This window comes from Dermochelys coriacea, chromosome 17 (genome assembly GCF_009764565.3).
Source record: "Dermochelys coriacea isolate rDerCor1 chromosome 17, rDerCor1.pri.v4, whole genome shotgun sequence".
Classification (NCBI taxonomy): domain Eukaryota; kingdom Metazoa; phylum Chordata; order Testudines; family Dermochelyidae; genus Dermochelys; species Dermochelys coriacea.
Window position 1 is genome coordinate 16460872 of NC_050084.1, and position 14349 is coordinate 16475220.

The following is a 14349-nucleotide window of genomic DNA, read 5'->3' on the forward strand; positions in this document are numbered from 1 at the left end:
CAACTGTTCCGTGGAGCGGAAGGATGTTCATATTGCTAGACTGAGGCTTGTCAACACAAACATTCAATTTGTGGCAAGCCGCAGTATAAATCTACCCTAGCGCAGTGTCTGTGTGGACTATACCGCCCAGTTCCCTAGTGTACTCAGATCTACTCGTTTCACAGCAACAGGGTCCACATGAGCATTTAGCACACATCGGGCTAGCGTGGGTAGATTGACGCCACAGCTTGTCACTAACCAAGTGGTCATGTAGACAAGCCTTAGGACAAGCCTGGGCAAGTCACTTCATTTGTCCATCCCTCAGTTTCACACCTCCTTTCTCCCACCCTTTCCTTATGTTTTGTCTTAGGCAAGCTCTTCCGGGTTGGGACCATCTTTTACTCTGTGTGTGTGTGTGTGTGTGTGTGTGTGTGTGTGTACGTACGTACACCTGGCACAATGGGGACCTGATGTCAATGGGGCCTGTATGCGCTACCACACTATAAATACTAAATAGTACTAATGACACAGTACCTTCGCCAGTGCTGTCACCCAGTAGATGGATGCACAAAGATAGGTGACAAGAAATGTCTCTGCTCCCCTAAAAACAGCATGGGGGTGTGAATATACATCCGCACATCCTAGAAGGACTCAATACTTGTCAAGTGGGAAAAGGATGAAGCTAGTAGGAAAAGAAATGTAATTTTCCATCTTCTTAGAATATGCTAGAATAATAGGAAGTGGGGGGGGAGAGGGGGAATATGTGGAGCTATATGTGGGGAGAAAACCAACAGACAGCAGGATCTTTTCATGTCTTCCTCAGTATTTGATGTTCAAGCCTTTATTGTTTCATAAAAAGAAGCTTTTTGTGAAGTTAACTTAGAACAGACTTTAAATGTTTCCAGCTGCATTTTACAGCTCTCTCAAGTTGTCTGCTATCTCTCTGATCAAGCTGTGCCAAGCCTCAAAACACTCTGTAGAAGCGAAGCACAATTCCAAAGTAATCCAACAGAAAGTACCGCGGTGAAGGACATGGGAAGACCAGCTCCTCAGGTCAGTGCCTGCTAGTTTTGTTTGCACTGTCCGCCCGAGTCTCTTCCGCCTTCCTGAGCTCAGCAAGAATTTTGCAGCAACCCTGAGAGGTTTTTCCCTCTGAGGCATGGGCTGCCCTTTCTTTGCTGGCAAATACTGCACCTGCTTCACTGCTATGAAATGCTCCAGCTGCTCATCACAAGCTGGAGTAGAGGTTCTCTCCTTCTACGCCCTTCTCTTCTTTTAGGCTGGTGTCCGTGACTTCGAATGGTGTTGCAGTTCCACGTCCCAGGGTTAACAGCGGCACCATCAAAAGCAAGCACAGAATCCATGCTGGGCTTCCACATTCCACACCAGGATTTGGAACAGACCGATCAGGAGATTTCGGAGTCTTACCTGCTGTTCCCAATCCACCTGCTGCAGTTTTTTAGCTGCCAGAGGAACTACTGACATGAGAAAGCTGTCAGACAGAAACGTGGTCGTACAAACCCAGGAGGCACATGCTCACCGTACAGACAATACCCCCACCCACAAAAGCACTGCTGTTTTTTTTTCCCCTACAAGCCACGTCTCAATCAGCTCAAAACTGCTCCAGAAATTCAGTTTGCACAACCAACCATCTCATCCCAGGCTAAGCAGAAGACCTGGGGCCCAATCCCCAGCTGGTGTAAATCAGTATGTTTCTCTTTTGACCGCAGTGGAGTTCGGCCTGTTTTCAGCAGTGACCCAAGGAGCCCCTAGCCAGGAGAATGTGGTAATACAGCCTTGACTCCCAGTGAAGTCAGTGGAAAACTCCCCTTGACGTCAATAGAGCAGGTGTGAGGCCTGCCTAAAACAAAGATTCAGAGAGTAGAGCTACACAAGAATAGGCAGGGAAGGGGCCTCTCTGAGCCCCAGAACTTTACCTTCACACTCAAGATCTTGTATCAAAATAGCTCTCCTTCCAACCAGGATGTGGGAAGGGGGATAGAGGCAGCTTCTCTGAAGTCCTGCAACGCTGCTCTAGAAAGTTCATGGCCAGAGTTACCATCAGGCCAAAGAAGTGGATACTGAACAAAGCAAGGTCCGCTAAAGTCTTCCTCCTGCTAGCGAGTGACTATGTGCCCCTTCCATACGCTAAGCCCAGAGCAAAGGGCCATGTCTGAGTCCCCAGTGGGGAGGGCCTCATCCACGGGACTGATTCTGATCTCATCAGCATGTAGTCCCACTGATGATTCCCTGCTTCTACCGCTGTACACAGGAGGAGAAGTGGCCACTTGATGAATTTCTTCCAGCAACATTTCTCAAACTCCTTTGGTCTCTGAAGTATGTGTCTGATTTTTCAACAGGAATTTGCCTTTTATTAACTGCTCTGCACTTTAAAGTAAAGTGATGCTGGGATGGTGTAAGCGGGAAGGGCAAATCCAACTGTCCAATACCACGGCAAAACAATAGGCCCCGTGCTGGGCGGTGCTCAGCACCTTCTGGGAGGTGCTGACTTGAATGGAAGTTGAAGATACCTTGGAGCATTCAGTCCTGGCACTAGCAAGTGCTGGCCACCTCTGATAGCCACAGCAACATTTACCACTCACTCAGTTTACATATATTGAGGAATGAACAACCTTAGTCTGCATTTAGCAGGAGACAGAACAGCAGAGAATCTTGAAGGGCAGAGAGAATGGGAAATAAGGAAGAGAATTTGCCAGTGCCCCTGGACATCACACCCTGCAATTATCGAAGGGGTTGGCAGCCTGAATCTCTCCTTGAGACACAAGAAACACATTTTGTTTACAATACGTTCTAGACAGTTTCTCATTAGGGCGGGGAAGGATGTGGGGTGAGATGCTTGCTTGAAAAGTTTTCAGTTCTCTCTGCTAAGACCCTGAAGTCATTTAAAGATCACACCCTTCTAAGGCTCTCCCCTCCCGACTAGACATAAATTCTCTTTTATTGATATTCATCTTTATAATTGCCAATTCCCCTTAGTATTTCAGGAAGGGCGTGCTAAATGAGTGTGCTCAAGTGAGGTCCGTGCGCTCAGAAATGCTGCTCAGTAGATAAGAGGCTTCTTATATCTTTCAGTGATGTCTGCTTTAGATTATTTTAGATCCTTTCTAAACAGGCAACTGGACTATAGATCAGAGGCATTTTCAAGGATGCTTTACAATGCATGCCAGCTGGAAGAGCTTTCTCTAGTGGAGAAAAGCCTTGGCCCTTTAAAATTCAAGGCAGTTATCAGATTTTGCCCCATCTTAAGCATCGGCTGCGCAGTCAGACCCCCATCGTCAAAATTTTGTATTTGGTACCAATTGTTACGGTTCCATTTTTACAACACAGGAAATTTAACCGAAGGGAGAAAGAGCTTGATTAAACTTCAGGTGCCTTGGGCTGCCTCCATAAGGTAGATTTAAGTTTGACCTAATACAACTGTAGTTTATTACATATGATTGATAGACAGATTCATTGGCAGCCTTCAGGCAATGGGGACTGCAGGTGTTTTCATTAGGTGTTTTCATATATAACAACATTTAGCTTCCTGCTCCAGACCATCCTATTTTTTATACTGTCTACATACATGGTGTGAATAGGCAGTAAACACTTGCAACTCTGTCTAAATGACTCATGCCAGATGGAAGCTTACTTGCAAAATTAAAAAGCTTGAGATTGATAGTTATCAAAAGATGGATTTCTCAGATTACAATAAACCACATTGAAACAGATCACAGCCTCCCCACCTCAAAGAGAGAATACCAATAGAGGAGGGGAGAAATCTTCCACAAAGCCAAGTGCACAAGTTAGATTACACCCCAGGCATGCTTTGCTGGTACAGCCAGCACAGATGCAGTGAATAATCCAAGCAGACGCTGACCCTGGCAGCTTTATAAGGCTAATATTTTCATGAGCATGAACTGTTCTTGAGCAATTTCTCCAACGGATTAAGCACAAATATGGTTTCCATCAACACCACACACACAGTTTATTTTTGCCACCTAATTTCTATTACACGAGACTTTAGTATTTAGTGCAGCCAGCATGTGCAAAAAAATCTGCTCTCCATTTGTGTCTGACTTCCTATCTCCTTCTGGAACCATCATTACCTGTGATGCGGCACCGACACTCGTTTCTGACCCAGGCCGGATATGTCCTACTTCAAAAATCCAGCAGCAGAGGGACAAATGGCTTGAGTTCAGCAGCTGTGTGCTGATGGTAGGAACTGATTTCATCACGTTTCAAGCCCCTTCCTTGCCTCAACACTCAAGATCGCACAAAGAGCAGAGCGTCGCATCAGGGCAGGACACGGCAGCAGCATCAGGCTTTGGGTGCCTCAAAAGTAGCACAACTGAGACTAGCAGCATCATGGGACCTGGAGATGGGCAACAGGAGTATGGGGCTGTGCCTTGAGCCATCGAAAGCCAGGAGGGAATGGCTGGTCTCAGTCTTGGGTTGGAACATTCAGGGTGGGTGGTGGCATCTTCTCCCAGCTGTGGGAGAGGAAGAGTGACAGACTCTCTAACAAGCGCCCTCAAACCACCCTAGCAGCAACCGGAGGGCTTGCCTCGCTGACTAACAAGGTGTGCGTCATACAGAGCGACGCCTCCACAGCGGCCTGTTCTCTTACAATTATTTACCCTGTAAGGCCGCCCTAGGAGACACAAACAACATGAACTCTTCCCACCAGGCATTTTCCCTTGCTCTTGCAAGGAGATGGGAAAAGTGAGAGTAAAGCACCGGCTTGTGTGCCAAAGACATCCTTCGCCACAGTGATCATGGGCTCAGGGAAAGGAGATTTAGGGTTCCTTCTCATAGGCCTTTCATCCTAGCCGCGGACACTGGTCACCAGTACATTCTTTTAAATTGCCTTCCCTCTCCATGTCCCAATTTTATAGGGACAGTCCTGATTTGGGGTTTGTTTGTTTTTTTTCCCCTTATATAGGCTCCTATTACTCCCCACCCCCACCCCTGATTTTTCGCACTTGCTGTCTGGTCACCCTACTTCCCTCCACAATCCTTGCCCTTTGCATCATCTGCGGCAGCATTTCACCTATAGGTAAAGGACAGAGCAGCCATGTTTTGAAAAAGGCCCCTGCAGGAAATGGCTGGAGAAAGAGGGCAGGATGTGGGGAGTTGATCAGCTGGCAAACTGTCCCCTGCAATAAGCTGCACTGCCTCTGCAATATGCTTGCACTCCACTGGCTTGAGAAAGGAAAGCACTGAGCTTGCTCCTTTACCTACACTGCCCAGCAGTGCACTGCAATTTCATCTTCTCTCTGGCATTTATTTTTTAAGAGACTGTAAATCCACTGATCTGGCACGGATAGCTTGGGGCCCTTCCCTGCAGTGTGCAGAGGCATACAGAGCCGTCAGTCACGAGCTGCCCTTTACAACTGGCCTGCCAACTTCCTGTTTGCCAGAGTCCTCCGAAAGCCAAAGTACTGATCATAACATTAACTGTAGAACTCTAACATAATAAACCAGGCACGCAACTAAAAGCATAATGTCCAATTTCATCCAATTAGAGCAGCCAACACCCAAAAACTGAAACCGAGGATGGATCTGGATCAGTGGACTTGCAATCTCTGAGAAAAAGAAATTTCTCTCTCAGATTTAAGACATGCCTACTGACCTGGCACTGATGGGATGTGACTAGTGACAAAGAAAATTCTGGTAGGAAGAAGATAATAGTAATAGAGCATAATGCTGTTCTCGCTTCTCCACAGGAGTGAGTCCATGCATGCACCAGAAGACAAGCACACACCGCCTGAAGGCCATCTGACAGATCAGCAGCAGATTGTGGCCACCATACTGCAGCTTTCAAGGTTCCCAACTGCAAATGTCTTTGCCTTACAAGATTCTAAGAAAGCAACTGATGAGCATCAAGCTGTGAAATCTTAATATTTCCCCCTTCTAACTTGTGATAGCAAATAGGGAGTTTGGTTTGCTGAATTCTCTGGTCCATTTCGGGTAGATCTTTATGGCTGTCATTTACGTCCAGGTTTTCTCTTCACTTGTGTTGCAAGGAGTAGAAAGAAGGAAAGGAGAATAATTCTCTGATTCAGTGAACTCCCCTTCGGTGCGAGCATGGGGGCTGTGATGTCCTCAAGGGGGGTTGGACTAGATGACCTTCTGGGGTCCCTTCCAACCCTGATATTCTATGATTCAATCCTACTTTGTCTGAATGAAAAGTGCAGATTTGCTTTGTGATAGATACAGCACCAAGCTCAGAAATTCTCCTAGCTCAAGTAGGTTCAGACAAAACTATTCTTAAAGACAAGGATGGTGAGGGAATCTCTCTTACTGGAGTCCTGGACTACCTTCTGGTGGTGGAAGAAAAGCTTTAGAATCACAGAGCTCTTCTTCAGGTCTGGGAAAGGTAACCAGAGTGTCACAGCTAAACAAAATGGGGAACAGAATGTTGCACATAAGGGGTTAACACGTGTTGCAAGAAACCAACTCAAATGAAGTGGGCAATTAACACTTCTGCAATCAGAGGACAAAAGGAGGATTAGGAGGTTACAAATTGTTGTAATGAGCCATAAAACCAGTGCCTCTGTTGAGACCATGATTCTCAGTGTCTAGCAGAGTTATGAACTTAAGTAGCCAGGCTCATTGCAAGCTATTCCTAGTCATTCTTGAAATAGGCTACTGCCACCAACTGTTTTGCCTGTGTGCTGGCTTTCCAAGACCAGGGCTATACATGCAATTTAACAGCTACAGTCTAGCCCAAAACCTTACAGCATTCAAAGAAGGATGCCTTTTTCTGGTCCTGAGGACAGAGCCTTTCCCTAAGGTCCCTTGCACCATGTGAGTGCGGCTCTTGAAACATATGGAGACAAGACAAGAAGCTTACAGGAATCCTCAGGCCACCCTATACTGTAGTTCCATCTCAGCCAGACCTCAGTGTTATGGTGACCTTGATCACCTGGGAAGTGACATCTGTGTATAACCCTTGCACTGAGCAGGCCTGGAGTGGACTGCCATTTCTTTAATCTCTGGACCCAAAGTGAGATTAGCTCTATTTTACTATGGTATCAAACAAACAAAGGAAAAAGGTCTTTCTTACAATCCTGAAACCAGTTCCGTGGGGGCTGAATCACAACACATCAGGAGCGCTACCTACACCCTGCTAGAGAGGTCTGTGGAACAAATTTGAGTCTTTAGTGACCTCCTGGGAGCGGGGGATGGTTGTGGCTGGGTTTGCTGGCTCAGGCCTGGGAGGGGTCACCTGCTTTCCCAGTGTCCTTGTCACCTCTTCAGTTACTAGGGTGATTTACAAGGACGTGCTGGGCCTTGGCACAGATAACACAGACAGAGGAGGCTGGCGTAACACTTATCTCCCACTCTCTTTGCCTGGTTCTCCATTTGCCTGGAGGTTTCCCCTTGCCAATGCTAGTGTCTTGCTCAGCCTCTGGGATGAGGACCAAGACAGCATGCCCAAGAGCGACTGCCGGGGACCTCACCATTCCGCAGGCCTGCTTGCATGGGGTCATGGTGGGGAGCGAAAGGGAAGAGAACAAACATTTCTTCTCATGCCATGCAGGGTAAGTGTTTTGCCAGTGCCCCTAACCAATAAACACCCTGGGCCTAATTTTCCTTTACACTAAGGGCCCTTTATGGCAGTGTAAACGGGCCTCAAAGAGAGAGTAAATGTAATCTGGATCCATTTTAAGGGTTCTTTACACGGCCAGCATGGCACAAAGAAGTACTTGTGTAAAACAGAATTAATCTCGCAGGGAGTTATGGCAAGTTACAGTCTCACGCTATAGTAACCAATGGAGAAATGAAAGCCTTGACCAACAGCAGAGTCAGCCTCTGCAGGCCTTGCCACATGGAAAATGAATGGTTTCAGAGTAGCAGCCATGTTAGTCTGTATTTGCAAAAAGAAAAGGAGTACTTGTGGCACCTTAGAGAGACTAAAATTTATTTGAGCATAAGCTTTTGTGAGCTACAGCTCACTTCATCGGATGCATCCAATGAAGTGAGCTGTAGCTCATGAAAGCTTATGCTCATGCTCAAATACATTTGTTAGTCGCCAAGGTGCCACAAGTACTCATTTTTTTTTTATGGAAAATGAATGTGGCACAATAAAGTAGCAAGGAAACCAAACATCATTTGAATTTACCACTAGCATTCTACATTCACCTCAGCATCACGTGAAATGAACTCTTTGTTACCAAGCGTGGACTTGGATTCTAACCAGAAGGGTACTTACTGCAGAACTTGTGAAAATCCATTTGCAGTTCTTTCCTTGTGTTCATAAAGATTCTCCCCTTCTCTGTCCCAACCACATAGGTACTTTCATCGTGAACTGCAATGCAGGCTACCTCGGCATTTAGTTTGGAAAGTGCAGAACACTGGGGAGGTGGGAAAAGCAGTTGGGTTAGAAGAGGGAAAATGTAAAAGCATCTCATGTTTTCACATGATCATTATCAATTTAATGTGTATTTACGGAGTTATTTCCATTCCATAGACACATTGTAAAATGTGCAAAATGACTTCAATCAAAACTAACATTTTAAATTTTAGTCTAAAACTTTGTTTTTTTCAGCAAACCCCCCAGAAACACATTGTTTTGGCAACAATTTTCAGTTTGGACTTTAAAAAAAATTTTTTTTTAACTAAACACCATTTTTAATTTTTATTTTTTTTATTTTATTTTTTTTTTTTAAACACACCAAGAATGTCAATGGGAATTAAAAGAAAAAAACAACAACAAAAGCCACAATGGTTACCTGACTCTCTTAACTGTTGTTCTTCAAGATGTGTTGCTCATGTCCATTCCAACAGGTGTGGGTGCGTGCCGCATACACGCTCATTGGAAGTGGTTCCCCTAGCAGCACCCATCGGGTGGGCAGTGGAGCCCCCTTGAGTGGCGCTCTCATGGCAACATATATAGGACACTACCGACCCACTGCCTGCTCAGTTGGGTAAACCTGTCCAAGCCCTTGAGGAATCAGCCCACCATGGGGTTTCCAAAGACTGACCTACCCGCTGCCCCTGTTGGAAGGCCAAGATGGAGCTCAGGTGCACTTTTATAGTCGATAGTGCCAGCCCTTGTTGCTTCAGGTCCAGTACGTAGTCCAAAACGAGGGGAATTGGTGCTTGCTGCAGTAGGAAACCCTTCTGCAGGGACCACATAGAAAACCACTTCTACTTTGTCAGGTACATGGCTGAGGTGGAAGGTTTCCTACTTCCCAGGAAAACTTCTCTCGCAGAGTCCAACACTGGAGCTCCAACGGGTTCAACCATGGAGTTTCCACACTGTGTGGTGGAGGGACTCCAGGTTGGGCTGCTGGAGCTTGCTGTGGTCCTGAATGATGAGGTCTGGGCATAAGGGAAGGGTTAATGGTTTGTTGACCGACAGGCTTAACAGCATGGCAAATCAGTGCTGGCGGGGCACACCAGCGTTGAGGATCAAAGAAGCCCAGTCCTGGCAGACAAGCGAGATGAAAAGCGTCTGCGATGAAGCCCAGGCTGTGGTTCAGAAAGGAGCAGAACCTCTGGCACGTCCAGCCTGAGCAACGTGGTGTGGGCCAGGGCCACGTTCACCTCCACTTGTGTTTGCAACTGGGCCTTGATGAGCCAGTCATCCACGTATAGAGGAAGGCTGCCACGACTGCCATACACTTCGTGAACAATCTGGGGGCCGTCAAGAGCCCAAATGGGAGCACTGAACTGGTAGAGCTGGCCGCTGGCCACAAAGCGAAGAAACCGTCTGTGGGCTGGGACGATGGAGATATGGAAGTAAACGTCCTGCATGTTGAGAGCGGCGTACCAGTCCCCCGGATCCAGGGAAGGAATGATAGAGGCTAGGGAGACCATGTGAAACCTGGCTTTATTGATGAAATGCATTGAGGTCTCGCAGATCCAGAATAGGTCACAGTCCACCCTTGGCCTTGGGGATAAGGAAATATTGGGAATAAAATCCCTTGCCCCTGAACTCCTGAAGAACCTCCTCTATCGTCCCCAGAGCAAGAAGCGACTGCACCTCCTGGAGAAGGAGTTGCTCATGAAGAGGGATGGGGAAAGTGGATGGGAAGGTGGAAGGAAACAGAACTGGATAGAATATCCCGCCCCTATTGTGCTCAGAACCCAGCGATCTGTTGTGATCTGGGACCAAGCATGGTAGAAGTGGGATAGCTGGTTCACAAAGGAGGGTAAGGATCCGGATTGAGTCCTGGTGTTCCATCCTCGGGCACACCTTCAAAAGTTAGGTTTCGGCCCTGGGTGCTGTTTGGATGAGCCTTGGCCTTGGCCTGAGGAGGACTGCTTGGCGCCTCGTATTATTCCTGCCCCTTCTCCTGGCTGAGTCCTGCCTTAGGGTCTGGAGTAGAAGCAGGAGGGGGGCTGGGTTTGAAGGGCTTCCTCTTGGGTGCAGGAGCGTGGATCCCCAGGGACTTCAATGTCGCCCCTTGAGTCTTTCAGACTGTGCAAGCAGGAGTCCGTCTTCTCGGCAAACAAGCCCACACTGTCAAAGGGCAGGTCCTGAATGGTGTTCTGGACCTCCGGGGGTATGCCTGAAACCTGTAACCAGGCACTCTATCTCATGGTGATTGCTGTGGCCATGGGCCGAGCTGCAGTCAGCTGAGGCTGGGGCAGCCTGGAGGGAGGTCCTTGACACCACCTCGGCCTCCTCAAGAAGCGCCATTAGGTCCAGGCGTGAGTCTGATGGGAGAAATTCCTAGAACTTAGCTAGTGCTCTCCAGGAATTGAAGGCATAGCGGCTCAGCACCGCTTGCTGATTAGCAACGCGAAGCTGGAGCCCCCTTGTCGAGTAGACTTTACGGCCAAAAATGTCCAGCTTCTTAGCCTCCTGTGACTTTGGAGCAGGACCCAGGGGTTGACCTTGCCGCTATTTGTGGTTCGCCACATCCACCACTAATGTTCCAGGCTCCACCTAAAAAGGTGTCCGTACCCTTCCTGCGGCACAAAATACCTCCTTTCCACCCCTTTGGCCATGGGAGGTAGAGAGGCCAGGATCTGCCATAACACCTTTGTGGTGTTTCGTATGGTCTTTATAAGGGGCAAGGCTACCCTAGAAAGCCCCTCCGGGGCAAGAATGTCCACCATTGGGATCGAGTTTTCTGGCACCACCTCAGCCCGGAGGTGTACATTTTGGGCCACCCTCCTAAGAAGGTCTTGGTGAGCCCTATTGTCCATTGCAGAGAGTGTGGTGGTGGAGGTGCCAGCCACCGCCTCATCCAGCAAAGAGGATGAGGAGGCCTGTGGGATCAGGTCCTCCTGACCCTCAGGCTCTCTGGAAGCTGGCTCGGATACATCTTCCCTATTCGGGGCAGACTGTGGTGTTGGTACCACACAGGCTGCTGGCTCAAGAGTTGCACCCGCTTGCGAAGACCCAGGGTCCTTGTCACGTGGGGGGTCTTCAGGTGCTGTGGGAGTATAGCATGGCACCGACGTGGCTGAAGGAGAAGCACAGGGCGTGGACACCATGGATGCGGCCCAGGAGCCCTGCTCTGGAGCTGATGGTAGGCCCAAGGAGTCCAAAAGGGCCACTGTACTGGCCCCTGACACTGTGGGGGCCAGGATACCACCAGCGCCGACACGTCCTGCAATCTGCGGTGCCAGGACTGAGACCGGTACCAACTATGTCAGGAAGTCGACAATTCATTATCGGAGTGCGAAGAATAGTCTGAGCCAGACCGTGGGGGGTGGAGCCCAACGGTGCCAGGGAACAGTACCTCGGTGACGGAGAATGGCACCGTGGCATTGTTGGCTTGCCCCAGTGTTGAATGAGTGGCTGCACCTCCATTGGTGCGGTAGACTGCGCCATCACAGCACCGGTGCTGGGCCTTGCGCCATCACCTGGACCGGTGCCGGTGGTCACGCCTGCAGGGCCGGAAACTGTGCTATCATGGCAATAAGGTCCCACGTGGCCTCAAAGGTATCCAGCGTGGAAGGGAGATCAATCTCATCCTCCAACTCCTCCCGAGTCAGGGAGTCCACAAGCACCAGACTCCATGGAGCCCCTGGCAGGGCCAGAGTCAACAGTGCAGGGATCTGAGGGCCAGGCTGTGGGTGCCTGACGGAGGACGCACCCTGCTGGGATCCCTGTGCTGTTTTCTGATGGGGGACCGGCACCAGGGACTGAGAGCAGTGCTGCATGCTCGAACCCACTTTGTGAGCCGGGGAGTGGTGTCAGCGCTCCCTGAAGGAGTCTTTTTGGTGCTGAGGCATCCTGTACCAAAACCTGTGCACTGCACACCGATGTCGCTGGTGCCACTGCCGGTGACAACTTCACTGAGGGTGAAGAGCCACCTTTATTAAAAGGAGCTTGAGGCGATAGTCCCACTCTCTCTTTGTCCTGGGTCTAAAGCTCCTGAAAATGGAGTACTTGTCTGTTTGCTGGCCCTCACCCAGGCACTTAAGGCACGACAGGCGCAGATCACCCTTGGGCAGAGGCTTCCCGCAGCGTTGACAGGATTTAAACCCCTGAGACCGAGACATACCCCGATGAGGGGATCTAGGGAAGGCGCCACTCCAGGGGGCCCCACAGCCGACCCAACATGTACCGCTAGGGGAAAACCTTCTGACAATCATGCACGTGGCGTGCACACACCTATTGGAATGGATGTGAACAAGCACTTGAAGACCAGAACAAAAAAAAAATATTTGCTAAAATTTTCTGTGAAAAATGATTAGCATTTTTAAATCGGTTCTAATTAAAAAAAGAATTGCAGAGAACTATGACAAAATATTTGCTGGCTAGCAGTCAAAGTCTTCTTCAGTCAAGACCTTCTCCTTCTCTATTTAATCAACACAGAAATTATGGGCTATTAGGGTCTCTTATCCACCCACTGTTCCTGACAATATGTTTCCAATGTTATTAATTATCTGTATTCTTGTGGCATGTAGAAACCCCATTTGAAAATCTTATTGTGCTGGGTGCTGCATAAATCCATAGCAACAGATGACCCCCGCCCCCAAAGAGCTTACAATTGAAATAGACAAATAGCGGAAGAACCAAAATTTTATTATCCTCATTTGACAGTGAGGGGAACTGGGATACAGAAAGACTAAGTGACTTGCTCAAGGTCATGCACGGTATTTTGTGTCAGGGCCAGAAATTGAACCCTCCTCTTCCAAGTTCTTTCCCCAACACCAGCCTCTCTCTATTGGATTTTGAAGAGACTCGAATAGAGGGGCTTCAGAAGAACATTCATTATAAATTTAAAAATCACAACCCAGGCCACAATAGATTTAAAATGGCACGTGAGATTGCAAGGCAGTTGCAATATACCAATGGAATAGATACAGCACTTCCAGGTTTCCCAGTTTATTAGACCACCCCTGTTCAGTTACATGGAAATATTTGTTAGAACAGATTGTTTTAAAATCCTGCTTAAAGCAGTACAAATAACTTCACGCATTGGCTTGCCTTCCTCTGAACTGTACACCTCCGTGGAATGCTGGGGTCATGCTCATCTCCATGACACTGAGTTGCGTAGCAAAGAGGGGCAGGTAATTTACGGACACTGGGCATGCACCTACCAGTAATGACACAAACTATAGATGTGCATGGGGGATTTCCTGACTATTTAGTGCCGTTTATAAACCACGTACGCTCCTTCACACGGTCTCCTAAGTGAGCCCCATACCCTTGAAGAAATCTTTGATTTTTACAATCAAGTCTAAACCCAATTTGAGAAGTTAAGAGGCCCCACCACTGTGGAGAGAGACCCTCCTCGTCTTGAGATTAAGGGACCAAGTTCAGAGGGAAGTTTAAGGGGATTAAACACAATCCAGTGAAATACTCACTGAACTCAAAAGGAGTTTCCTCTAGGGATTGCTTTTGGTCTTGGGAGCCTTACATCTGACACTGACAATGACTAGTCAGGTGGTGAGCCAAGATCTCCTGTTTATAGTACAATAACTTGATTGCTTTACCGTTGCCTCGTCCTACTCCTTCCCTCCCCACCCTGCATCTTCCCACCCCACAGACTGTAAACTCTTACTGAGCATCTGTACAGCACCTAGCGCCGTGGCTTTGATCTTTGACTGCCATCAGTAGACATTACAGCAATACAAATAATAAATGAGTTACCCATTCTTCCTCTCTCCTCAGCACTTATGCTACACAATTTTAGACTCCCTGAGACTCTCACCCACTTAAACCTTCTTTCACACCATCTCTGAATTTGGCCCAAGGCTAGGGAATTTTTTAAGACGGGAGAATTGACATGCTAAGTGGCTGGAAGACAGGGATGTAGCAGGAAAAGCAACCAGAAGGAAGCTAAAGCCCAATGTAATTAACACCTTCTTCCAGCTCCTCAGCATGTAACTATGCAAGCTTAGATACTCTGAGACTCAACAAGAGTCTTGTACACTTAGAGCACATCTTCA

At 48.0% G+C, this 14349-nt stretch overlaps 1 protein-coding gene across 7 annotated transcripts in view; it reads right to left on the bottom strand.

Annotated features, from left to right (window-relative positions):
• GTF2IRD1 (GTF2I repeat domain containing 1) overlaps positions 1 to 14349 on the bottom strand; it is a 178236-nt gene that overhangs the window by 87920 nt on the left and 75967 nt on the right. For 6 of the 7 annotated variants that reach the window (XM_043499307.1, XM_038375625.2, XM_038375622.2 and 3 more), the window contains exon 3: positions 8201 to 8342. The exons of the other annotated variant lie outside the window; for it this stretch is intronic. In XM_043499307.1, the coding sequence (XP_043355242.1) occupies positions 8201 to 8342 (142 nt within the window). The remainder of the gene's footprint in view (positions 1 to 8200; positions 8343 to 14349) is intronic. 7 annotated transcript variants of the gene reach the window in all.